Source organism: Mixophyes fleayi, chromosome 6 (assembly GCF_038048845.1).
Source record: "Mixophyes fleayi isolate aMixFle1 chromosome 6, aMixFle1.hap1, whole genome shotgun sequence".
Classification (NCBI taxonomy): Eukaryota; Metazoa; Chordata; class Amphibia; order Anura; family Limnodynastidae; genus Mixophyes; species Mixophyes fleayi.
Genome location: NC_134407.1, coordinates 123,671,128 through 123,698,935, shown reverse-complemented (window position 1 = coordinate 123,698,935; position 27,808 = coordinate 123,671,128). Strand labels below are relative to the sequence as shown.

General features: G+C 39.7%; 1 protein-coding gene across 1 annotated transcript; it reads left to right on the top strand.

The window, feature by feature from the left end:
• Window positions 1-1,248: 1,248 nt before the first annotated feature.
• On the top strand, window positions 1,249-27,566 carry RBP3 (retinol binding protein 3). Its single transcript, XM_075217256.1, has 4 exons — window positions 1,249-4,321; window positions 9,308-9,498; window positions 19,520-19,662; window positions 26,711-27,566. The coding sequence occupies exons 1-4, from the start codon at window positions 1,319-1,321 to the stop codon at window positions 27,037-27,039; spliced, it is 3,666 nt and encodes a 1,221-aa protein (XP_075073357.1). The 5' UTR covers window positions 1,249-1,318; the 3' UTR covers window positions 27,040-27,566.
• Window positions 27,567-27,808: the final 242 nt, after the last annotated feature.

Sequence of the window (27,808 nt, the reverse complement as noted above, 5' to 3'; positions counted from 1 at the left end):
GTCCATGGTGGTTATATTCACCTTTATATTTGTATCTATTTTATTGAAGTCAATCCAGTGGTTTATGTTTATTGAGCGATTTGGTATATCAATGCACTGATCATGCAAATTACCATTTAGTATGGTTTATATTTGTCTATTGTGATATAATAAAACATTTTTTATTTATTATCTTTTTTCCACGAATTCATCCTTATAATAGTGTTTGCCATCTTCAGCGCTGTGTATGTTTTTCTTTTTGATATTTACATGTCTAATAGTTTAATGGCATAACAGGCATCACTGCTGTATTTGCCAGTGGTACAGCTGACACACACACGTCTGAAATCCAATATCTCACAATGTTTTTCTATCTTTAATTTATTTAAAAAAAAGTCTTCTCCTCATGCGTTCCCTTTATCCTCTTTACCTAATTTTATATAGACATAAACTATCAGCTCTCCGTAGGTCTGAAGATAGGATTACAAGACATCCCCTGATCGGCTTTATGTCATATGACAGGTTGAAAAGTTCGTGCTCTAAGTTAACCCTTGTCTAATTTCTATTGGTCGTTAACGATGGTGTCAGATGTGTCCCGATGTAACACCAGGATAAAACAGGCAAATCCTAATAACTTGAATTAATTACAGTTAGTGTCTTCAGTAAAACCATTGATTCTAGCAAATTAGGTTTGATGACTTTGCCAGTAAATATCAAAGCCATCACAATCCCAGGGTCAATGTGGTAAAGCTGTCATCATAGAAGTACACATACACACAGACATACAACCTTGCATTTAATGCATAGAACATTTTGTATATCTATAGCACACAAGTGATGATATAATAAATACAGTATAGACCTCAGCAGGTGCCATTTTCAAACATTATGTCTGGTGATGTAATCAGTTATCATTGGTGCTTATTGATGTCATCATGTTATCAATCATGAGAAACATGTCTTATTAGGAAGAATATACCCTTGCTGCAGATTTTAATGACATTTTTCAGCTTAAAAGCATTGGAACTGCAGTCTTATATTTTATAAGGTTACAAAACTACCAAGGAAAAACTGATAACCTTCTAATTTATGTTCAGAGGTACATTTGTTCATATTTTAGACAATGAACAGATGCTCACAGTATAGACAGCATTGAGTTTTCCCAGAAATACCCTTGTGCTGATGCTCATAATTTCATTAATGTGATTAAGGGTTTAGCAGAGATAAAGAAGAATTCTCTGTTCCCTGCCCTGGTTTATTTCTTCCTTCTAAGTCGTAGAAGCAGCATCAGAGACTGCACATTGGAGACGGGAACAGTCATTCAGGAGCCGTGTCAGATATGTCTCCTTGCTATCAGACACTGATATTTATGCTACTATTTTGCAATGCCTGCAGTAACCCTGTCTTTCAACCTTCTCTGGTGCTGGACATGGCCAAAGTACTGCTGGACAATTATTGCTTTCCGGAAAACCTGGTAGGAATGCAGGAAACTATCGAGCAAGCAATAAAAAGCGGGGAGATTCTACATATCTCAGATTTTCATACTTTAACCAGTGTGTTCACAGCTGGGGTACAGGGTTCACTAAATGACCCTCGTCTGGTAGTGTCTTATGAGCCATCTGTGTCTGTGGTGAACCAAGAGGAAGAAACCAGTCCAACTCCTGAACAACTGCAGTTCTTGGTAGATCATTCTATTAAATATGAAGTCCTGTCGGGAAACATTGGTTACCTTCGAGTTGACTGCATAATAGGCCAAGATGTGGTACAACAAATTGGTCCCTTTCTTGTCAAAAACATATGGCAGAAACTAATGTCAAGTTCTGCTCTCATTCTCGACTTAAGGTACAGCACTCAGGGTAAAGTCTCCGGAATTCCCTTTGTTGTGTCATACTTATGTGAAGCTGAGCCTGTGGTCCACATTGACACCATTTACAACCGCCCCTCCAATACCACCACCGAACTGTGGACACTTCCCACATTGATAGGTGAAAGATACGGCAAGGACAAAGATGTGATTGTGCTCACAAGTAGGTTCACCCAAGGTGTTGCAGAGGATGCAGCCTACATTCTTAAACACATGAACAGGGCAATAATAGTTGGAGAGAAAACTGCAGGAGGATCACTGGACATCCGTAAAATAAGGATAGGTCATTCAAATTACTACATCACTGTTCCAGTATCAAGGTCTATAAGTCCTCTGACTGGGCAAGGCTGGGAAGTTGTTGGTGTTTTCCCTTGTGTTGTCGTCAATGCAGAGGATGCCCTAAATAAAGCTTTAGCCATTCTGTCTGTACGTTCTATAATTCCCAATGTCTTACATCAACTCAGTGAGATCTTAGGAAAATTCTATGCTTTCTATGACAAGATCCCAACCTTACTAAAGCACCTTTCAAGTATGGACTACGCTTCAGTCATTTCTGAAGAAGATCTTGCTGCCAAATTAAATTATGAACTTCAGTTAGTGACTGAAGATCCAAGACTGGCATTAAGGAGCAAATCAGAAACACCAGTAATACCAGAAGTATACCCATCTGCAGAAAATTTACCAGATGATGAAAACATTCTTCAAGCTTTGGTAAACAGTGTATTCAAAGTCGATATCCTTCCTGGAAACATTGGATATCTTCGTTTTGATGAGTTTGCTGATGTCTCCGTTCTTGGCAAATTAGGACCTTACATTGTTAACAAAGTATGGGACAAAATTACCAGCACAGAAAATCTCCTTATAGACTTACGTTACAACACTGGAGGGCCCTCGGCAGCTGTTCCTTTGCTGCTGTCCTATTTCCAAGACCCAGAGACTAGAATCCGCCTTTTCACTACGTATGACCGACTTTTGAACTCTACCAAGGAGTTATATAGCCTTCCTGAGCTTCTTGGAAAACCCTATGGCTCCAAAAGAGGTATCTATGTTCTGACCAGTCACAGAACTGCTACAGCAGCAGAGGAATTTGCATATCTCATGCAGTCCTTGAGCAGGGCAACTATCATTGGTGAAATAACATCTGGGACTCTTATGCACTCCCGGTCATTTCATCTGGAAGGTAGTCAATTAGCTGTCACAGTACCAGTAATCAACTTTATAGATAACAATGGTGAGTGTTGGCTTGGGGGAGGCGTAGTTCCAGATGCTATAGTCCTAGCAGATGAAGCCTTAGACAAAGCCAAAGAAATAATTGTGTTTCACCCAGAAGTATTTGCATTGATAGAGGGTGCTGGACTTCTCCTAGAAGTTCATTATGCTATACCAGAGGTGGCAAATAAAGTCAGCCATATCCTTCAGGGTAAGTGGTCTGAGGGTGGATACCGCTCTGTGGTAGATATGGAATCCTTGGCATCCCAACTTACATCTGACATTCAGGAGATCTCAGGAGATCATAGACTTCATGTCTTTTTCAGTAACATAGAACCAGAAATCTTAGAGGAAAAGCCACCAAAAATCCCCTCTCCTGAAGAGCTAAGCTATATTATTGATGCATTATTTAAGATTGAAGTCCTGCCAGGAAATGTAGGTTATCTGCGATTTGACATGATGGCTGATGCAGAAATAATTAAAGCAATTGGTCCTCAACTGGTTAGTCTTGTCTGGAATAAACTAGTGCACACAACATCCTTAATCATTGATATGAGATTCAACACTGGTGGTTATTCCACTGCTATCCCTATTTTCTGTTCCTATTTTTTTGACCCAGAGCCTCTGCAACACCTGTACACAGTGTATGACCGTAGCACTTCAACTGGCACTGAAATCTGGACACTGCCAGTAGTGGCTGGCCAAAGATATGGCTCTACTAAGGACATTTATGTACTCACAAGTCACATGACAGGATCAGCAGCAGCAGCATTTACAAGATCAATGAAGGATCTAAACAGAGCCACCATCATTGGCGAGCCGACTGGTGGGGTGTCCCTCTCTCTTGGTATGTACAGAGTAGGAGAAAGTGACCTTTATGTGTCAATTCCTAGCCAAGTTGTGATCAGCTCAGTGACTGGTAAAGTATGGAGTGTATCAGGAGTTGAGCCACATGTCATCATCCAAGCCAATGAGGCTATGAACGTTGCCAATCGCATTATTATCCTGCGCTCCAAGATACCGTCTATCATACAGACAGCTGGGAAACTGGTGGCAGATAACTATGCTTTTGCAGAAACAGGGGCAGAGGTGGCTTCCAAACTTCTTTCACTGGTGGAGAAAATAGACTATAAAATTATTAAATCTGAACTGGAGTTAGCTGAGAAACTCAACTATGATCTTCAGACACTGTCTGGAGATGTCCATCTGAAAGCTGTCTACATACCAGAAAATTTAAAGGATCGCATACCGGGTGTTGTGCCCATGCAGGTAATACATGTGCTTCTTTACTTTTCCTTCTATCCCTTACCAAACTTCACAATTTCTTCAGTTAAGGCAGTCGAATAATAAGGTAGCTTAGTGTCTTAGCAAGCCAAACGCATTTTATATATCAGCATCTTACAATTGATAATAATGATGTGTCCGTATATATGTTTAATAGACTTTATGGGCAGAGCCCATTAGAGTTGCTGAACTCCTTGTTCAGATGAAGTAAAATGAAGGATTATCCTTAGAGTTGGAAACAGCTCAACAATAGCTAGATTATCACTGAAAATAGCAGAATGCATGTTAAATGCTGTAATCTGCTTTCAAATTACACCTGTGAGTACTAGGCCTTGTACTTTGTTTGGGGCACTCTTAATGAGCCTGATTCATTAAGAAAAGTAAGACAAAAAAATTTAGTGCGTTTTCTCCTGGACAAAACCATGTTACAATGCAAGGGGTGCGAACTAGTTTATTATTTTGCAAAATACTGGCTGTTTTTATCATGTAGCACACAAATACCTGATAGCTTTATTTTTACACTGACATTTGAAGTTGATCTAGGACATGCCCTACACCAAATATAAACCTGTCCCCGCATTTTAAATTTATCTCCCCCTCCAATGCAACATGGTTTTGTCCAGGTGAAAAGTTACTAATTTTTTCGCTTTACTTTCCTAAATGAATTGGGCCAATGGACCGACAGGCAAAGCTAACACCATAGCAGCTAGTCAGCAATTAGTTTTTACCTGTCTAGTTGCAAACTAGAAATTGAAAGCAAACATATGATTGGTTGCCATGATTTTAGTGCAAATTTGCATATATGTTAGTGTGTAGACTATTAATGTATTTTGTGAAGCTTAGGCTGATATCACTCAAGAATTTAGAAAGAACTGTTTTTTTCAGCCAGGAAAATTAAGCTTTCAGAATCTCATTTTTGTGACAAACAGCTTTCTACTGAAAACACAGTTTTCCTCACCATATATGTCTCATTAAAATGCAGTCTAGTGTAACAGGAAACTGTGTTTCCTATAAAAATGTGGACATCACTAGCCCAAATTCTGAATACTGAATTTTCCTTGGCTGGAAAACATCAGCATTTTAAATTGCTAGTGTGACATAAGATTTCACAATGAAAAATGTACTAAGGGGCAGGGGTGGTGCTGGCATCTCCAGCGCTCCTCTGGCAGAGATTATGCATGCGTGTCTCTCCCCATACCCTAGCACCTATGCTGATTCCTGCTCTATTCAGAGTGTGGACTTGAAGATTAAGGGGCAGGTTTCCATGTTGTAAACATTTTTTTTTTTGAGCAGACAGGGGGGCAGGGCGTCCTTCTGTAACGCTTTCCGGGATTACCGCATTCTGACGGTCCTGCTAAAGGGCTAAGCCATGTGTACAGAAACATTAAAACATACTTGCCAACTTTTAAGATTTGAGCTCCGGGAGATCCTGGAGGGGTGGCGTGGTGGAAGGGCCAAATGACGTAATTGACAGCACCCCGCCCCAGCTACAAAATAGTTATTTTGAAGCAAGGGGCAGGTCCAAAATAACGCGATTCAGCTCAAATCGCGTAATGAGGGCCCCATCCTGCCCACTTCCTAGTGAAGTGGACAGTAAGCGCAAGAATTGCCTGCACTGCTGGGAGTCCAGTAGACCTACCCGGAATTCCGCAGTCTCCTGGACTTTCCAACAGAGTTGGCAAGTATGCATTAAAACAAGGCATCATTTACCTCCTAACATAAATTCTAAGAATATTATTTGTTACTAAGTGCAACTGAACCAAATAAGGCATAAAAACACTGGCAGATTTATTGCAGATCTTATAGTAAAAATGAACTGTAAGGTTAGATAATGGCCATTTGTTCTCTGCATATTTATAGTTATATATAAGTGAAACTGCATTATTCATTTAAGTTCCCAATAGACAGTAGCATGACTGTATATTGATACTACAAGTGTAGTCCTTACTTGTCTACTTTCAAATAGTGAAGTCCGGGATATCCCTAGAGGGATGGAGGGGGTGGGGCGTGGGCAATCAAGTAATTTTGGCCCCGCCACAGAAACAACGTTTTGTTGTGGCGGGGGGGGGGGGGGGGTTGTCAAAATAATGCGATTCCCCGCAAATCGCATCATTTTGGCTAGCAAATTGCGGGGTGCGGGTGTCTGCTCTCCCGGGAGTCCGGGAGACCTGCCCAGATTTCGGGAGTCTCCTGGACATTCCGGGAGAGTTGACAAGTATGGTGTAGTGTATATATCTGTTTTATTGTGTGTTTAGCCTGTCTTTTTATTGCACAAACAGGGGAAAAAACGACACCAGTTTAATAATAAGGTATCAGTGAAAAGCAAACATAGTCATGATTTGAAGCCTCTTCTAAAGGACTAGGCATTTCTGTAGACAGTTTGGGTTTATTTGTATGGATATTTTTAAAGTAGTAAAGTGCATTATTGCAGGAATAAATGCCCTTAGCACATTAATGCAGGGCCATAATTCAATATTTATGGTGCCCATTGCAAGATTTTGTAAGGGCCCTATATAGAGACAATTTCTCACCTCCTCCTATTTACTGATCTATCTTTGGCTGCTGTTATAGTAACCAATAGGAAGCAGTCTACACTGTTAACAAATCACAGGCTTTTTTCTGGTTACTTTGACTGCAGCCACAGTCTGATCACTAGAGGGAGCTTCATTAATAAGCCAGAGGAGCATGGAGCTTTGACAGGAGCTCCACCCCTGCAGCTGCTGGTTCTGTTACAGATGCACCCCATGCTACCATGGTAGTTCCACTACTGATAGTGGGACAGATGATATCTGTAAAACTAAAATGTAGTTATAGAAATAAGTGCACATTTACATATTCAGAAACCAGGGAATTTAGTTTGCTTCTTGCTGTAACTAGAGAACAGTCACATACGTTTGTCATGCATCTCACATATTAGCAGATACAATGTAAACTGAATATAAGAGTAGCTGGCAAGTTAGCTATTATTAGATTCAATTTCCATGAATCAATCAGTGCTGCATTATAATGGTCTCACACTTCCAGGTCATCCTTTCTGTCATGGGTTGATGGTGATGTCACAGTATCATGCACAAAAATATTCAAGCCTCACCTTCATTTAATGGGTATTACATATAAATAGTAATACATCAGAAAACAGTGTATTTTGGACCTATGTTTATCTTTGTCAAGTTGGTCTAACAAAAGTGAATGTACTGTAATGCCTAACTGATCGAGGGTGATATAATCTAAGGATCCAAAATGTTGTGCTTTTTTATGTTGTTGTTTTGCACAAGAGCTTTTGCTTACCGCAGCATGATAGATCCCCAATATCTGATTTCACATAGCACATCAACTGCTAGTATTCAAACTATAGTTTTATATATATTGGTAAGATGACGTAAAATAAACAAAACAGATTCTAGCCGCAACACTACCACTCAGGCTGTCATTTTGAATGGGGCTGTATGTAGTATGTCCAAATGGAATTTGGAGATAGACTTTAAAAAAAAAAAAAACTATGCCCAATTAGAGATAGTGGGTTAAAATTATTATTAGCCTCAATTATCTTACAGTCAAGTTTACTTATTGACAGTTGAAAAGGGTTATGTTGAAAGGTAGGAGTTCATAGAAGAATTACAGGAAATTGCTTTAGGTACTTTCAGAGCCAGATCATGCATTAGGCTTGCCAGGGATCAGTGGACACAGAGGGGTCATGATTACCCTAATTTTAATGTGGATTATTTTCACAGAGTAAAATGGGCCCAAACCAGTATCCTGCATAGGGCCCTATGGTGTCTTAATCAGGCTCTAGGTACGGCATAGAAAGGGTATTTTTTAAAAACATTGGACTGTTGCATCTGTATACAGAAATTAAATCTGTAGGCACTAGGGGCCTCTGTGGAAAGGTCACAAAGGTCGTGGTTGGGCAGCAGAGTTGTTCACTTTGTGAAGCAATTTTGTATATTATACCATAAATATTTGAGCATGGGGTTCAATTAGAGCCAAGTCATTTTGACACTTTTATTTAGATGGTATGAAGTGTAGCAGAATGGAATCATGAAGAGATATCGGCAGTAGGTAATGGGTAGAGGGTTATATTGGGTGATACAGAAAAAAGAGGGGGAAACATGTAAATTCAGACATGATAGGCAGGTTACAGTGGGCCTATTGTGGATGGATTAAATAAAAGAAGATTGCTCCAAAATTGTCATGCCTCCCTTTCTCTCAGTCCTGGTGCTTATCTGCATAGTTTTTCTTGCGTTTAAACAATGACTCTTGTCTCACCCTCCTGTCAAGTTCTGGCATTAGCGTGGAAGCTGTTCAGGCAGCTGATGTCATCATCAAATGATGCAAGTCTCACCACAGTGTCCCTAGGAACACAAGTAGGTAATGCTCTATCAGCAGTTAACGGGGGCTTAGAGCACTAAAATAGTTCAAAATGCAATCATGTCTGTGTAACATCAGAGCCACCAAGAGCAATCTTGACAATCTAATCTGGTATATAATATACTATTTAAGTGTGTACTGAGTCTATTTGTTTATCTTTTTTTGAAACTAAAAAATTCCTTATAGTGAACCATTAAAATGATAAACAGATCATATACATGTGACTGACCTGCTCCATCTTCTCCAATCAGGCTTTCTCCTGGCTATGGGGCAATTGATATCCTGTTCTCTTTGCCAGAAGTTTAACTATGATGTTCTATTCTCAAAATCCATTCTAATATGGAGAGGTGTAATAAGCAGTAGGAATACTGCTGGCTCTTGCAAAGAAAATAAACTTGTACTGATATAGAAAGAGAGAATTTAAGATATATACTGGACAACTGAGGTCAGAATTATGAAACCAAACTGAGAATTTCAATACATAAAAATTCAACTTCTAATGTAGATTATAATCTGTGGAAGTGTTTATATGTTCGTGAGAAGAAAATTAGCAACCTATAGTGGAAATAACAATAAGCCAAAATATATTGTTTGTTGTTTCAGATACCATCTCCTGAGATGTTTGAGGATCTCATCAAATTTTCCTTTCACACCGATGTGTTTGAGAAGAAAATTGGCTACATGAGATTTGATATGTTCGCCGACTGTGATCTTCTTAACCAAGTATCAGATCTTTTAGTTGAACATGTGTGGAAGAAGGTTGTTGGCACAAATGCCTTAATAATCGACATGAGGTAGGTAGATACATCAAATTCAACAGTAATAAATAAAATAAAAATGAAAGGTACATGTCTTTCCACACACTGCCCTGTGGCATTCTCTTCCTCATTAAATTGTGAAGTAAGGTTCCTCACAGTGACTCTAGGAGGAAGTCTCTGTCCATCATGTCTGTTTGATATCTGGGCCGCCGAGAGGAATCTCACTATCCGCCACTTCTTGGGACACTTCTAAATCTTGGAAAAAGCCAGTGCTGTGCGCAGTGTAGGATGAATGACCGTGTGTACTCCCCAGTCTGCGTGTGCAGCTTCAACAAAACCTTTACTGCACACACAAGTAGGCGGGGTGCAACCGATTGGACCAATAGTCATTTCCCCCCCACCCATCAGCTTAGATAGGGCCGTGGATGGGCTTAGCCTCATCAATCCCCATCACAATCACCGCTGCTGTCCCCACAACCTGCTCCCCTCAAAGTCCCGGTGTGACATTAGCACCAAGAGCATTAATCAATATTTTAACTTTCTAGTTTTGAAACAGTGAATAATACATTTCAGAACTAAAGATTCCTTACCTGTATTGCAGACACTGTTCTTATGTGACTAATGTGTACATTATACTTTATAAGAAAACTAATGATTTCTTCTTTATCGCTTGCTAGACTGCAAATATCAGCAAACAGGGGTGGGCTGGGTCAGTATGCTACTATTAAAAATTATACTTCAAGTCAAGTCTGACAAAGTTTTAAAGCAGTGTGGTTTTAAGTGAAAGTATAAGTTTACAAGCTCTGTGTTCGTTTTCACTAGTGAGGAGTTATGAATATGAGCATAAGCAGACGTTAAAGTATTTTTACGTTTACAAATAATGAATGTGCTGAGCTGTCAACTGTAACTAGATCCATCCAGAATCACTGGATGGGTCTAATCTAACACCTCTAGGGCTATGTTTACTAAACTGTGGGTTTGAAAAAAAATGGAGATGTTGCCTATAGCAACTAATCAGATTCTAGCTGTCATTTATATAGTACATTCTACAAAATAAAAGCTAGAATCTGATTGGGTGCTATAGGCAACATCTCCACTTTTTCAAACCCGCAGTTTAGTAAATATACCCCCTGGTGTAAGAAGTATGCATTGCATACTACTAATAATCTGAGGACAGGTTAGCCAAACTCTGCTACCAGTTCGTAGATACATATGGATACTGTTTACAGAACACTTACATTTCACATTTACAAATCAGCAATAGAACTATAAATGGTTTTTTTTACTCATTATTTTCTGAACAGTTTAATTAAACCCTACTTTGGCCTATACCACCTTATCATTACTGCTTGTCAATATAAGATGCCTTAATGCCACTTTATCTTTATGTATTTTGTATTTCGATGGTTGTGAGCCAGGCCTGAATAAACTGTTAACAGTGGTTTTCTTTTTTCCTTACCAATGACATTTTCAATTTTTAGGGCTGCTAAAATTTATTTACTGATTTTTGGCAACCTGGCTTTTGTGTATTACATAACATGACAGCAGTAAATGGTAAGAGTTGCAGTTTACAAATGAACCACTAGATAGCACTATATGATTACAATGGTTATTGGACTATTCTGGCCAAATTCATTGGACTATAGTTACATTTGTGTAACTATCATCTTAAAATATACTGTTTTATACAAAATTACAAAAGCTGCAAACAACTGTGGTGAATTTGTGATGTGGCTACACCCCATGTAGTGTGGTCATACCCCCTACCTGTGCTTGTGCTGCTATTTGGGACAGTGTAATGTTGGGAGGTATGCAAAACGAATTACCATATTCAATCATTTTAGCGTTAAATCTATTAAATCTCTATCTCGGTTTAATGTTTAAGAAGTCTAGGTGTTTTCAATAAAAAAGTGACATTATCAAAACTGTTTTTTCCTTAACTCTGCTTTTATGAGTTTGGCCCACCATGTTTGTGAAAAACAATAGAAATAATACGCTGCGGAATCAGTGATGCTATATAAATAAATAATGATGATGATGATAATACACTAGAGATCATTTACAAAATAAAAAAGAGCTGCAGAAAAGCTTTTTGTTCCTGCATAGGACATCATGGGTCTGATTCATCTTCGGACATAAGTCCCTTTGTATGAAATAGTTCTGCGCATGCTCAGAAATGGACCGTACGTCAGAGAACGCAATTGCATGCCATGAAAGAAACTGACACTATTGCCTATAGCGTGAAGGACGGAATGGGGGAGGGAAGGGACAGATGAACATAGGCCATGTACAGTAAGGGTGTGCCGAGGATATAAGAAAGCAGATGTGGCCGATTCAGGTCTTGGGTATCTGTTTTTTAGTCGTATAAGTCCTGACTGATAGTGATGACTGACACAACATTGTCTTTGTATTAAAAACTACATATATACTTACCACTAGCTAGCACAGAACATGTGTATGCAAGTAATAGAACCTAAAAAAACCAGAATTGTATGTACAGTATGCATTAAGGACATCCTGATTTAATGGAACAAAAATGTTTAAAACATATTTTTATTAATGATTATAGTATTATGAGTTGGTCATTTATTTTATAAAATTATTTGTTTTATGCACTCTTACAGGGGCACATGTAGACTTTTCATTTAAGGGGTGCGGTTTATCGATTAATTCAGACCCCTCCCCCTCTCATGTCTAGACTCCTCTCCTCACCAGTCCCAAATAATCCACCTTTCCAGTCACGACTCCTCCCCATCTCCAGTCTGGACTCCTGCAGGCCCTGTGCCCTACAACACTATGGGGTAAATTTATCAAGCTGTGGGTTTGAAAAGTGGAGATGTTGCCTATAACAACCAATCAGATTCTAGCAATCATTTTGTAGAATGTGCTAAATAAATGATACCTAGAATCTAATTGGTTGCTATAGGCAACATCTCCACTTTTCAAACCCGCCGGAAACTCATTGCTTGATAAATATACCCCTAAGTGTCTCACAAATTAATGTATTTTAGGATCCAAGTCGGTCAGGTTTGTTCTGTGCTTTATTTTAAGTAAATCACTATGGGCCTGAGTCATTAAGGCATGCATACTGGAGACCAGGAATAGTTGTAGATACAGGATACCAGGATTTCCAAATTCAGGTATGGTTAGAGACTGCAGATAGAAGATACCGGGATTTCCAGGTTTACCTGAGAAACAGAAATACTGGATACCAGGTATAGTTAGAGGACTTAGATACAGGATACTGGGATTTTCAGGTGTCGCGATCTGCCTCCGCTTGTACTGCTGCACTGCATCTGCATGCTGCTTTGCATCGGCATCTCTTGCCTCTGGGACTATATTGGGCCTTATTATTGTGTTTAACCTGCACTACCTGTGAACCACCAGAGGTGTTGCTATTGTGCCTTTCTCTTCTCACTACCAGTGGTTAACTAGCTGCACTAAGCTAATCATTCTCCTGTTCTCTGGGACTCCTTCAAGCTGCTGCCATCATCTCTGTATCTGATTTCTCCCATTTCAGCCAGTCCACCTGCACCAGTTGTATTCCTTGTTCTCAGCATCACCCAGAAATCCTTGTTTATTGTCTGCAATACTCTGTTCGTATTATTTCCTGCATTCTCTGGTTTACACCTGTTCAAATAAATATTATATGTTTTCTTAATTTCCCAGGCTCCATAGCTGTCATTTCCACCTTCCAGCACTGAAGTGTAACACCAAGTTAGCTGAGATGAAGAAGTACTGGATACTAGGCGCAATAGGGTAACTGCAGGTACAGGTTGTCTGTATAGCTAGGTTTAGCTGGGAAGCTGGAGATGCTGGATACTAGGCACAATAGGATAACTGCAGGTACAGGTTGTCAGAATAACCAAGTTTATATGGAAAGCTGGAGATGTTGGATAACAGGCACAATAGTATAACTGCAGGTACAGGTTGTCAGGATAACCAGGTTTAGCTGGGAAGCTGGAGACGTTGCATACCAGGCACAAAACGATAACTGCAGGGAGCCAAATAATCCACAACTGAGCAGGTTGTAGAGCAAGAAGATCTGGCACCATTGGAAAGGTAAAGGTGCCTTAAATAGCTGGAAGAGGTCCCATCTTATCACACTAACCCCCTTTTAACACTGTGCCCTCTTATCACACTCTGCCCTCTTATTACACTGTGCCAATTTTCACACAGTGCTCCTTTTCACACAGTGCTCCTTATCACACTGTGTCCCTTTTCACTCTGTCCCTCATTACACTGTGCCCCTTATCACACTATCCCTCTCATTACACTGTGGCCCTCATCACATTGTCCAGCTCATCAAAATGTCCCCCTCTTTGTTCTGTGCCCCTTTTCACACTCTGCCCCTTATCACAATGGGCCCCTTATCACACTCTGCCCCTTATAACACTGTGCCCTAATGGTTTTGGGACTTGTTTGATGCCTGTGAATTCCAGTCCTGTGGGGTCTTGGTTGTGGTTCGTCCTAAATTTTTCTGAAACACTGTGGTTCTATTCTCCTTTTCTTATGTTTCTTATGTGTTCTGGGATTCTTGTCTTGAGATCCCTTATGGTTCTTCCTATGTATTGTAGTCCGCAGGGGCATTCGAGTAGATAGATGATTCCTGTAGAGTCGCACGTCATTTTTTCTTCTATTTTGTGTATGCTTCCATTTGAATTGGAGCTGAAGTTGATGGTGGGTTTGGTTGAGCTGTGTTTAGTTGTTCTGCATGCCATGCATCTGTTGCAGTGGTAGAATCCCTTTTTTCCTTCTTTTATCCAGGTCTCTTTGTTCTTCTTTTCGTTTTTAGGGATGAAGCTGGCCGTTATCATGCTTTTCAGGTTCCTTGCTTTCCTGTACACTATTCGTGGTTTGGGTGGTATATATTCCTTTATCTGTTCATCCTGGAGTAGGATGTGTTAGTGTTTTCTTAAGATGTTTTCGAGTTTCCTATACTATATCTTATATATATCTATAATATACTTTAATCAATATTTATGCCCCCAATTCAGTACAAAGAGAATTTTATCAGCAATTATCTTTGATTGTATTACAAAGGGACATATCCAATATTATTCTGGGAGGAGATTTTAATGTAGTAGATGACCCTAGGATAGATAGATCATGGATACCTCGTAGACCTTGCACTTTTGAGCAAGGCCATATTTTTAAGTTGAAGGTGACTCATGGAATGGTTGACCCTTGGAGACTCTTACATCCGACCGAGGAGTCATATACATTTTTTTCTAATGTACATAAATCTTCTTCAAGGATCGATTATATATTGGTGGCCGATAATTTAATGTCGTTGATTTGTGAAGCAAAAATAGAGGATATTACCATTTCGGATCATGCCTTGATTACAATTATGGTACAAATGCCTCAGCTGGTTAAAGAATCTAGTATTTGGAGATTCCTAATGTATTTAAATCAATCAGAATTATTTCAACATCTTAAGCAAAAGTGTTCTGAGTATAGGAACGACAACTTTTGGGAAGACCCCATATTGTTTTTGGAAGCTTCAAAGGCTGTTATAAAGGGTCATATAATTTATTTTGTGGCCAATCATAATAAATCTTTCAAAGAAAAATATGGGTCTCTTCAAAAAGCTATGACTGATAACAATAGCTATTATGTTTCTGATCCAAATAAAGATCTGCTGCATAAATATAAAGAATCCCGCTATTTATTGGAAAGTTTTTTGATATCTCAAGCTACATCTCAGATAGATTTTAATTTTAATTAAATTTTACCGTTGTGGCAATCTTGCCGGTAAAATGTTGGCTAACTTGGCCAAGTCGCACAAATGTGAAGGTCACATTGTAGCTCTTAAATATAAGGATTACTCTACACTAATAACTAGATTGGAAGATATAGAAGCAGATTTCAGAAATGTTATGATTCATTATGTCCAAGGTAACCCTCCTAATACTCAACTAATGGATAAGTTATTGAGGTAAGCGGAAGGACCTGTTTTGTCAGCCGAGCAAAGGGCAGTATTAGATATAACCACTCAGGAAATAGAATTGGCTATTAAAAATCTGAGTTCATGGTCAGGATGGCTTTTCTTCTGAATATTATAAATGCTTACAGGTAGAATTGGCACCCACACTTTTAGAATTATTTTGTACAATACACAGGACTCATCCAGCTTACCCATCATTTAACACTGCTCATATTATTTTCATACCCAGAGTAGGTAAGGATCCTCAATTAGAAAATTCATATGCCTTTTTAATTTGGATTTTAAATTATTGCCAAACATGGTGGCTAAAAGTTTACAGGCGTTTCTATCTTCGATCCTATCTGAACATTGTTTTGGGCTTGTGGCAGGTCGCTACTCGGTAAAGGGTGTTCAAGCTGCACTGACTGTGGTGACAGTGTCGTCTTCAAGTCATACTGCTAATATGCTCCTTAGTTTAGATGCTCATAGCGCATTTGATTCTGTGTCAAGGCCATGCTTATTTGAGATACTCCATCACAGGCAGTTTAGTGATGACAATGCCGGTCTAATGAGGTTCTTTTATAATTCTCCCAAAACATCTTTAGTAATAATTGGTACTAAGGAAGATATCATCGAGATGTCTAGAGGGACCCGTCAGGGGTGCCCTATGTCCCCACTCTTGTTTAATCTGGTACTAGACTCCATGCTGAGAACTATTCAAAATTGGCAACTGCTACTGGTTATTAAGGTGGGTACTAAGGAGAAAAGCTACAGCGTTTGCCGATGACATTTTGATTTATATTTGTAATCCTGAGGTCTCTCAAGTATTTAATGAAAAAAATGTAACAAATTTGGTTTTGTATCAGGTATTAACTCTGAAAAATCAATTGCTATGTCCCTAAGAGAAGGACCTATATGCCCATTTTGGGCTACAGACATTAATATAACATGGGCAAAGACTTGCATCTCATATTTGGGCATTTAGATACCAAAGAACATTAGTCATCTATATATATTTAACATTACCAAGACAATCACGAGGATTGAGATAGAATTCAGCGGTATAAGGAGCCCCAGGGTGCTGGGACAGATATACTACTGTATCTGTCCTTTCTGTATGATGCCAGGTCTCACTGTGGCTGTTTCTTCTGACATTCATCAGTGATGTCAGCCAATCTGGCAGTGGCTCTGAATGAATGAATTGCTTATATCTATATCTATATCTGTACTGTGGATCTTGGCCTTGTTAGTGAAACATATTCAAAGTTTAATAAAGTTTTGTTGCCTGATGACATTCTTATCATAGGATAGGTAAGTAATGTCCACCTCTAAATCAGGTTACAGTATTAATATAGTTATTATTATTATTATTATCTTTGACTTATAAGGAGCCACAAAGGGTCCGCAGCGCCATACATTACATATTCAGAGAACCAAGACACAACATGATACAAAAATATATACAAACACAGGTGACAGGGTAAAGCAAATCAGATTATATCTGGGACAGATAGTGAAAGGGAAGGTAGAAATCAGCGAGAAGAAGGCCGAAGCTTAAGAAAACAGGGAAAACAGGGCTAGCGAAGCAGGCCAAGAGGTACAGAGGATAATGGAAAAGTAGAAGGAGCACACAAGGAAAGAGGGCACTGCTCATGAGAGCTTACATCCTAAAGGGAAGGAGGAGACACAAATAGTGTGGTGCTAACTGGCGGAGAGAGCCAGAACAAGGAAGTTATGAGGAGGACTGATAGACTTGAATAAAAAAATGAGTCTTAAGGGCACGATTAAAGCCTTTGAGAGTAGATGCTAACCTGATGGAACGTGTAAGATCGTTCCACAGCAGGGGAGCAGTCTGGGCAAAATCATGAAGACGAGAGTGAGAGGAGGTGATCGGTGAAGTAGTGAGGCGGAGGGTGCGGGTAGGAGTGTAGGTAGAGATGAGATTGGAGATGTAGGGAGGGCAAGATTGCCTAAGAGCTTTAAAGGTGAGGGTGAGGAGTTTAAATTTAATTCTGTAGGGTATGGGGAGCTAATGTAGAGACTGCTGGAGGGAGACTGCAGAGACAGAGTGTCGGGAGAGAAAAATAAGTCGGGCAGCAGCATTGAGGATAGACATAAGAGGGTCAAGGTGAGAATCAGGTAGGCAGAGAGAAGGAGGTTACAGTAGTCAAGGCGAGAGATAACAAGCGAGTGAACAAGGGTTTCCATAGCTTCCGTGGTGAGAAAGGGACGTATCTTAGATATATTCCGAAGGTGGAAGTAGCAGGATTTTGAGAAGGACAGAATGTGAGGCTTGAATGAGAGGGAGGAATCAATGATGACCCCAAGGCATCGGACTTGGGGGACAGAAATGAGGGTAGTGTTATTAATAAAAATAGAAAGGGGAGGAGGTGGGAGAGTCCTGGAAAGGGGGAAGACAATAAGCTTGGTCTTGGAAATATTGAGTTTAAGGAAATGTTGGGACATCCAAGATGAGATGGCCGAGAGTCAGGCGGAGACACGAGACAGCAGGGAAGGCGTGAGGTCAGGGGATGAAAGATAAATTTGGGTATCATCAGTATAGAGGTGGTACTGGAGACCAAAGGAGCAGATGAGGACACCAATGGAGGAGGTGTAGAGGGAGAAAAGCAGGGGGCCAAGAATGGAGCCTTGAGGAGCACCAACAGGTAGGGGAAGAGGGGGTGATGTAGAGACTGAGAAGGAGCGGTTGGAGCGGCATGGAGGGGGGAGAGGGTGGCGTAAGAAGGGACTGCTGGGAGATGTCAAGACGTATAGACTCAATCTTGGAGGTGAAGTGGGTAGCAAAGTTGACAGCAGAGAGCGTGGGGGGGAGACGGGGAGGGGGAGGGGAGAGAAGGTAGTTGAAGGTGGCAAAAGCCGACGGGGGTTGGAGGATTGGGAAGAAATGAAAGCTTTAAAGAAAGATTGTTTAGAGAGTGATAGGGCCGAACTGTAACAGGCAAGTATGAACTTGAAGTGGAGGAAGTCAGCATGAGTGCGTGACTTTCTCCAGAGCCGTTCTGCACTGCAGGAACATTTTTGAAGATAGCGGGTAAGTTTAGTGTTCCACGGTTGCGGCGGGGACCGACGAAGCTTGACGGTGACAGCCGGGACAACAGAGTCAATTGCAGCAGTAAGAGTGCGATTGTAAAAGGAGACAGCCTTATCGGGGCAAGAATGAGTGGTGATTGGGGAGAAAAGCGAGCCCAGGGAGGAGGAGAAACTGGTAGGGTCAACCCTGGTGAGAGTAACCTTGTGGGACGGGGACGATGAGAACGGTGGAGAGATGCTAAAAGAGAGGAGATGGTGGTTCGAGAGAAGAAAAGGTGAATTAATGAGATCAGAGACAGTACAGAGGTGTGAAAAAAACAGATCTAGGGAGTGACCACTGCGGTGGGAGAGGAGGTCCATTGAGAGAGACCAAGGGATGAGGAGAGGGAGAGAAGTTTGGAGGCAGCAGGGTCTGAGGGATTGTCTATAGGGATATTAAAGTCCCCCAAGATGAGGGAGGGAAGGGCAGAGGAGAGAAAGTGAGGGAGCCAGGTGGCAAAGTGATCAAGAAATTGGGAGACAGTTATATCCTGTAAAATTAGTTTCTGTGGGTCCATGTGGATTCCTCCACTTGAATATCTAATCGCTGAGTGAGCACTATTTATGCAGCTAGTCCATGTCACCAAGCAACATCTGCAATATCTGCAGCTGCTCACACTCTCACAATTACTGCTGATCTTGCAAGAATACAGCAGGATTGCCAATACCAGCATTGTCTATGGGGTGGTGACTACATATATGACAGAAAAAAATGAAAATAGTTTGTAAAGCAGATTTTATTTAAGTATTTAATATAATCGTAGGCTGCAGTAAGTGTCCTTTGCGAAGATGGAGCAGACAGGGCTGCGCTTTCTGGCGTATGGGCCAGTGGTGGGTATGCGCAGACTGATTTTGCATATGATATGCTCAAAATCGTCAGATACGTGCCTATATGGCTTAGGTCATCTGTTCAAAATACCACAAACTAGGGTCAATTAGGCAGGGGAAAATATATTCTTTTTTTTTTACAGGACTATGTAAAATTCTGAGTACTATATTTAAACATCAATAAATAAATAAACTATTTCTTTCTCATAGATTTAACATTGGAGGTCCCACAAACTCCATTCCTGCACTCTGCTCATATTTCTTTGATGAGGGAACACCAGTTCTCCTGGATAAAGTCTTCAATCGAACAGCCAATGTCATTACTGATGTGTGGAGCCTGCCTCAGCTTGCAGGTATGTTACATAGGTTATATGCACACAATAAAGTATTTTTATGCAGCAATGTAGTATACTATATTACGTATTATGATATTAGCAGGGGCAAAACTAGCAAGAAAGAAACCCCAAATCAATATTTTTAAGAGCCCCATTCCCTCTACCAATCCTTACTCTCTGGCCTGCGAATTAAGGTGAGCTGTGAGCAAATGTTCACACCAGAGAGTAGTCCAACTGCATATGGCTGCAAAGTATATGCAGGTAGCCTGCTCACTGTTTTGTGCGTCTGCTCAAAGCTCACCTTATTTCCTAGTCTAATATGCATTGATGAGCAAAGCTCTCATATACCGTTTGCTTTAGAGTCCTAAAACTAACTGGGTCTATGGTATCTCTAGGCCCTGTAGTAGGGGCTGGCTGGCAGGCTTTAGCCTGGGGGACAAGCACACAGCACTGGCCCATAAGTAGGGGCCCATCCTTAAAGGGTTCTTTTCGGTACAATATATATTTATCAATATAAATAAACTAGGCAATTTTAGTGTTGCTTAACCCAGCGGTGCTTTATTATTATAAATTATAAATCTTAAATAATGAAAATAAAGAATGTAACTGAAAACAATCCTAACTTTATATTTCATTTTATTTTATATGTTCCTTCTCCCTACAACACCTTTTTTTTACATATCTGGCTGATTATAGTAAGGGTATATATTTATATCATATTATTGCAATGTATTATATAATATTGTTCTATTAGAATACTGAACAGAGGGGCTGATTTATAAAAGTACAAAAAGCCCTTTTGCTTTAAAAAATAATCTTTTTGCCAGCAAAATGGCTTGAGCAGAGCACTAGGCGTCAATCTGACACCCTGACCCACAGCTGGATTAAGGCACTTGGTGGTCCAGGGTACTTCTTAGACAAAAACACAGGCAAAACTGTGTGCACTATTGTTAGGTGCACGCAGCTCTGTCGTCTCAAGCAGTACAGTGTTAAGTGGGACATACCTCCCAACTGTCCTTGCAGTTGGACCAAATCTTGACTAAGCGAGACAGTCACCCAAATTCGGGACTGCCCCACCAGATTCAGAACAGTTTGCAGACTGTCCTGCTTTCTCCAATATGTTATTGTCACTTTCCCTCCGTGTGACTGCTGGTGTCTTTAGCTCAGTTGCTGCTTGTCTGCATCCTGGAATGTTGTAAGGCCTATTTAGAAAAAAAATGGGAACATAAAATTTATAAAACTCCATTCAGCCCTGGTGTTAAATCAATAGCAACCACATTTTATAATTAGACCTCCCTCCAACATTAAAATAATAGTATTCATATTTGATAAATAAATCTATTTCCCTCCAACCAGCCATGACATTAAAATAATTGCATAAACATTTAATAAACATACCTATTTCCCTGAAACCAGCCCCAACATTAAATTAATAGTAATCCCATTTAATAAATAAACCTATTGCCCTCCCTCCAAACAGCCCCAGCATGAAACTAAATAGCATTTACTTTTAATAATTTTAACCATTTCCCACAACCATCCCTGGTATTAAATAATTCATGTTCACATTTAATAAATAGCCCTCCTCCCCAAACTCATCCCCATATTCAATTAATAGACCAAAACCACCATCAGCATTAAATTAAAGGTCCTGTCACTTCACCTTAAATTAATAGACCCCACTAATAAATTAAATATCCCCACAACCACCCCACAAATAAATTAATAGCACCCACCATTAAATAATTAGCTCCGACCCACACTCCACCATTAAATTAATAGCCTATCTCCAACCCAAATTACAATAGAGACACCCCCCCCCCCAATAAATTAATAGCATTTACATTTAATAAATATACCTATTTCTGGCAACCATCACTGCCATTAAAAAAATCTTATTCACATTTAATAAATAGACCTAATGTCCCCAAACATCCCCACATTCAATTAGTAGCTCCCAAACCACCCATAATTTAATTATTGGTCCAATCATCCAATCTTAAATTGATAGGCCGCCATATCAAATAAAATTGACCCATCAATAAATTAATTTGCCCCACCATCACCCCACATGTAAAATAGCACCCAATGTTATAAGATCCGCGGCCAAATGATGGAAGTTGGCTTGCTGTAGGCACGTTTATTAGCCTAAACAACTCTCTGCTTAGATGCTGTTCTCCTTCACATAGCATGCAGTAAAATTAGAAAAAGGTTTGTGAATATCCACACAGAAAACACACGTGAAATATCTAATGTGGACTACCTGATTTATCCATATAAGTTGATAATAAAATACATTTGATATGGATATTTCAGGAGGTGCTCCCCAAGAGAATGACAGAATCATCTATCATCAATACCTTAAAGAAAAAGGAAAAGGAAGAATGTCTCTATTATGGGGCTCTCTATAAGTCCACAACAATTAATTCAAATTCAAATATTTTATTTCATTATTTCATTATTAAAATAATGCTCCAAACTCATTAGAAAGATTAATATGTGATAATGGGCCCCATAGAAACCACAGGAGCTGTTATGGCTTTTATTTCTCTCCTGCACAATATCTACCTCCTTCTTTTCCATCTGCTATGGGAGTGCACATTTCTCTGTTCACAAAAACATTGTAATTTAATTATTAATATATACAAATGTGACACATGAAGTAAATAAATGAGCCAGAATGCATTGCTGAGACTCCAGGATTCGTTTTACTTTGATGATAGGGATAATGATAATGATAGCTATACACATTTGTTTTCTACAGTTGCCTTACATTAAAACTCAAGAGTCCCTCTCTAGATTTCAATACTTATTACTAGAAATACTTGGGCTCGGACATTGCAGATCTGAGTACTGAGCTGAGCTGGCTCGGTACTTGTTGTTGCGTCACTGGATCTCGTGAGTTTTGGAATCTATAAGTACTTCCCTCCACAGAGATCCGGCACCATTTCACAGACAAACACAGAAAGGATAGTAGCGTTTTTGGCAGTCTCCAGTGCAGTTGTCAAGCGTCATAGCTAAAGCGGAAAGAGGAGGGGTGGCAGTGTTCTTGGCAGTCTCCAGTGACATTGTACATTGTACTGTGCAATAGCTCAAACAAGAGGGAAGGCAGTGTTTTTCTTATCAGTCTCCTCTCCAGTGACATTGCTCTTTGCCATTGCTCATACAGAAACAGGAGGTGGTGGTAGTGTTCTTATTAGTCTCCAGTAACATTGCTCTGTGCCATTGCTCATACAGAAACAGGAGGGGTAGAGGTGTTCTTGTCGCTCTCCAGTCTTCAGTCACATTGTTCTTGTCACTCTCCAGTCTCAGTGCCGTTGGTCACACAGAAACAGGGGTAGCAGTGTTCTTGTCACTCTCCAGTCACATTGCTCTTGTCACTCTCCAGTCTCAGTGCGGGTGGTCACACAGAAACAGGGCTAGCAGTGTTCTTGTCAGTCTCTACTCTCCAGTCACATTGTTCTTGTCACTCTCCAGTCTCAGTGCCGTTGGTCACACAAAACAGAGGAAGCAGTGTTCTTGTCACTCTTCAGTCTCCAGTCACATTGTTCGTGTCACTCTCCAGTCTCCAGTCACATTGCTCTGTGCCATCGATAAGGATTCATATTAGTCCCCAGAAGACCAGGAGCACCAAGCAGCTGCTTGCACCAGTCATGATGATACTAATAAAACAAGAAAAATTCTATAGCGCTATGTATAGCAGTGAACATAAGGACCACTGCACGAGGTCTGCGTCATCAGAAATCGCAAAAAATGAAATAAAAATATTGCAATGGTACCTCAAGTTAACAAAAAGAATTCCAACTATTGCACTGTGGATAGTAAATTATATAAACATTTATTAAAACCAATACGCATTGAAAATAATATAATATATAATACCGCGGCTGAGTAGGCAATATGTACACAATACAAATGATAAAACCATCTAGATAAGAGAAACCACAAATAGATATATATATATATATATATATATATATATATATATATATATATATATATTTATATATATAGGTGCACCTATGTTACAATACTTTATATACTGATATAGTTTCTTAAAAAATTCCGGCAATTGATCAAAATGTCTTGTGTAAACTGTTAAAACAAAAATAGCCCCAATCAAGGAGCGTGAGGTGGCATAATGCAAATCCGGAATTGTCCGGGCTATAGTTGAAGGAGCAGACAAAAGTCTATAACGGAAGATTAGCAATCCACACAATGAAACATGAGAAGCATTTTCTTACCAGATGCCTGTAATAGATGATAGATTATCCGATCTTGTGCCTCTTCAATTGTTTCGTAAGTATTAACTAATAGGTGTTGCCAAAAAGATTTCCTCCAAAGACCTGTGCCCTGGTAAGTAGTTCCTATAGTTCCACAAAGTCCGTGTGAGAGCCCCACAGCGCTTACCGAGGGTCAGATGGCAGTAGCTCATATAGCGCTGACAGCTGCTACTCCTCTTCAGACTCTATAGCGCTATGTCGGGGATCCTGAATTAGCTACTAGTAGCCAATTCAGCAGACTATTATATTTTATATATTATATTATTTTCAATGAGTATTGGTTTTAATAAATGCTTATATATTTTACTATCCACAGTGCAATAGTTGGAATTCTTTAGAATTCTTTTTGGTGACTTGAGGTACCATTGCATTAATTTTATTTCATGATGATACTAACCCCTCTATGTCATCTGCTAAAGTCTATGTTCAAGTGCATAGTGGTTTTAAGTCAGAGAAACAAAAATGTGAAAAAAGCTTTTACCTTTTAAAAGAAAAAACACCTCTCTAATAAAGGTGAAAGTTAACTGTAGAAGAACATAAAATTGCCAACATGCCAAATATTAACAAGAATACCAGCATCAGCTAGCTCCTTTCTCTCAGCTAGATCTCAGCACATGCAACCTACACTGTCATCATCCTCAGCATCATCCTCACCTTCATCGGTGTGTACATCATCCTCACACAATACTAATTCATCCCCGATGGAAGTTTCTGTACTTTGATGTAATTGCCGGTATAGGCCTTCCTCGTGAAATTTGTAGTTCATTATGATGACCATCTTTTCCTCCTTTTTAGGAAGTAGCTTTCTAAGCCAATCGCTGACAAGGTTCCCCAGTATTCCGAGTATACATTGGAGGGTGGGCAGCTTAGGTATTGCACAGCGAGTTTGTACATGGGTCTCCAAATTGCCTTTTTTTCCTCCTAGTATGTAAAGAGACTGTCTGACATGTCTATTTGTACGCTGTCATTAAAATAATCCTCCACCATTCTTTGGATGTTGATAGTAGAATCAGGTGGAGTTACGGCAGAGGTGCCACGATGTTTGGGCAATTCGTTTAGACTAGACCAGATGTGAAAATGTTGTGCTGACTCATCTGCATCAATCCATTCCTATCTTTATTCTCACACATCCATTTTAAAGGGGTATGGTCAGTAACCAGCTAAAATCTCCCTAAGAGGCAATACCTGCATATGTTCAATGCTCATTTAATTGTCTATGCTTCTATTTTGACTATGACATAGTTTCTTTCATGTCCTTTAAGTTTCCTACTCAGATAATTCACTGGTTGTTTTTCCCCATCTTTATTCTAGTTCAGAACAGCACCTGTCTCTACATCTGAGGCATCTGTTTGTACCACAAATTCTATTTTAGTGTCTGGTGTTACCAAGACTGGCTGAGTGCATAACGCTACTTTTAACACCTGAAATGCTTTGTCTGTGTCAGAACTTCATTTTACCATAATCAAGCGTTTCCCATTGGTAAGATCAGTTAACGGAACAGTTATAGTGTACAAAGTTGAGAATAAACCTACTGTAATATCCAATGATCCCTAGAAAGCCTCTCACATGTTTCTTATTTATAAGTCAGGGCCAGTTTTGGATAGCCTCAATTTTACTAAGTTGTGGCTTAATTAAATTTCTCCCCATGGCGTACCCTAGATATTTCACTTCCTTTCCTAAGCAGCACTACTTTGGGTTCGCCATCAACCCTGCCTCACGGATGGAGTCTAATATGACTTATACTCTGGGTAAGTGAGATTGCCGATAAAGTCTATGAATGACTACATCATTGAGATAAGTAGCAGTACACTGTCTTCGATGTCTTAATTTTCTATCCCAGCTGGGGTCCCATATAACCTATAAGCTAACACCTGGTATTGAAACAGTCATTCTGGTTTAGAGAAGGCTGTCTTTTCTTTTACCATCAGTTAATGCCGCTTCCCAGTACCCTTTTGAGTCGAATGTGGTGAGATATCGGGCTGTTCATAGTCTTTCAATAAGCTTGTCTACATGGAGCATAGGTACAGAAGCATATCCTCCTGTTTGGTTTCAGAATTAGGATGATGGGTTTCAACCACTCCCTGTGCTATTATGTCTAACTCTCAAAATTTTAAAAAAAAATTCCTTGGAGGCGGCCTTTCGTCTGGCTTCTGGTATGCTGTGTGGCATTATGCTAACTTTAACCCCTGGCTCAGTGACTATGTCATATTTAATTATGGTCGTTTGGCCATGTAGTTGTGAAAACAGCTCTCTATTATGAGAAACTCATCAAACTCTACATCAGCAATTCTTATATACAAACAGCATTGAAAACTACCAGGTCTGGATTGGTAGATAGAGGCAAAGGACTAGTGCAGCAGGGCTGACAGTGGTGGCACTCTGCTAATGTTGTGCATCATTATTATTTTCATTTTGTATATTAATACTTATTTATTCACATTTCCTAAGCATGTAACTATAGGCTCAGTTAGCTGTATCATTCCCATGATTTTATCGTAGAGTAGGGGTTGGCACCATGTGAGCACACAGCTGTTATAGTTGTATGGGCAGCACAGAAGAAGATGACCTAGGGGAGTCCAGAAAATATAAATCCAATCCTAAGAACAAATGTTAATGCAAAAAAACTGTCTGTAGAAAATTGATTTATTTTAATGTTGTCACAATGACAGTCCCAACATATATAACATTTTATTTAGATATCACATAAACCTGTCATCTCCATAGTCAACTTGAACTCGATAATTTACTTCACTGTGCTAATCTCCACATACTTTCTTCTGCAGGTGCTTCATATGGCTCCAAGAAACCTCTCGTCATCTTGACCAGCTCTGTGACAGAGGGAGCAGCAGAGGAGTTTGTGTACATCATGAAACGATTGGGAAGAGCATACATAGTGGGAGAAAATACAAGCGGAGGCTGCCATCCTCCACAGACCTATCATGTGGATGACACCCACCTGTACCTCACCATTCCCACATCACGATCAACTAGCGCAGATCCCGGAGCATCCTGGGAAGGAAAAGGGGTATCTCCCGACTTGGAGGTCCCTTCGGAAACAGCTTTGCTTCAAGCAAAACAAATACTGGCCTCTCAGATACAAGACAATAGATAAGAGATGGTTGTTATATACTGTGTGCATCTTTTCTATGCTACAGAAAAATAAACCCAACAATATGTCCTATTTGCACTCACCATACACACTATACACTACAATACAAATGCAATGCATATGCAATATAGTATCGACTTGGACCAAATTAACAAAGAAGCTAATGATCTACAATTACAGCCCTCCCTCCCCTCCACACACACACAAACAAAAGCCCATCTAATAAAATGGGAACATCTATTTGTAGTTATTTAATTGTTTTAGAAGAAGCAAACATTATGGTTTTTGGCCTTGAAAGAGGCCTTTACAATAGTGTAATATTAATGTTCTGGCTCCTATGCATCATCCACTGTGTCTCCGGCACTGTAGTCGTGTTGTATCTCATAATTACCTGCTTTATTAGCTATTTCCTTTATGCATTGTCTGTGTACCATATCCAGTCACTGAAACTGTTTTTAATGCACATTCATCTGAGGCTTTTTTTCTGGAGAAACATGTTTTTCAAATAAAATAATGTTTCCAGTAATTGCCTATTTGGATATCGATGTATCTGTGATTCCTGTTCCTCTCTCCCAACCACTCTCATTATCCTAACATTGGGGGATGGATTGTGGTTATTGGGGAAATTTTTGCTGAGATTTCCTTTAATCTGCTACAGCTTTCTAGAAGTGAAATCTGAGAGCTCCTGATAAACAGTGGAGAAATCTTAAGAGGATGATTCACAAAGTATAGTATATATAATTATTACTGGTACTACTGGAATTGTATTTAC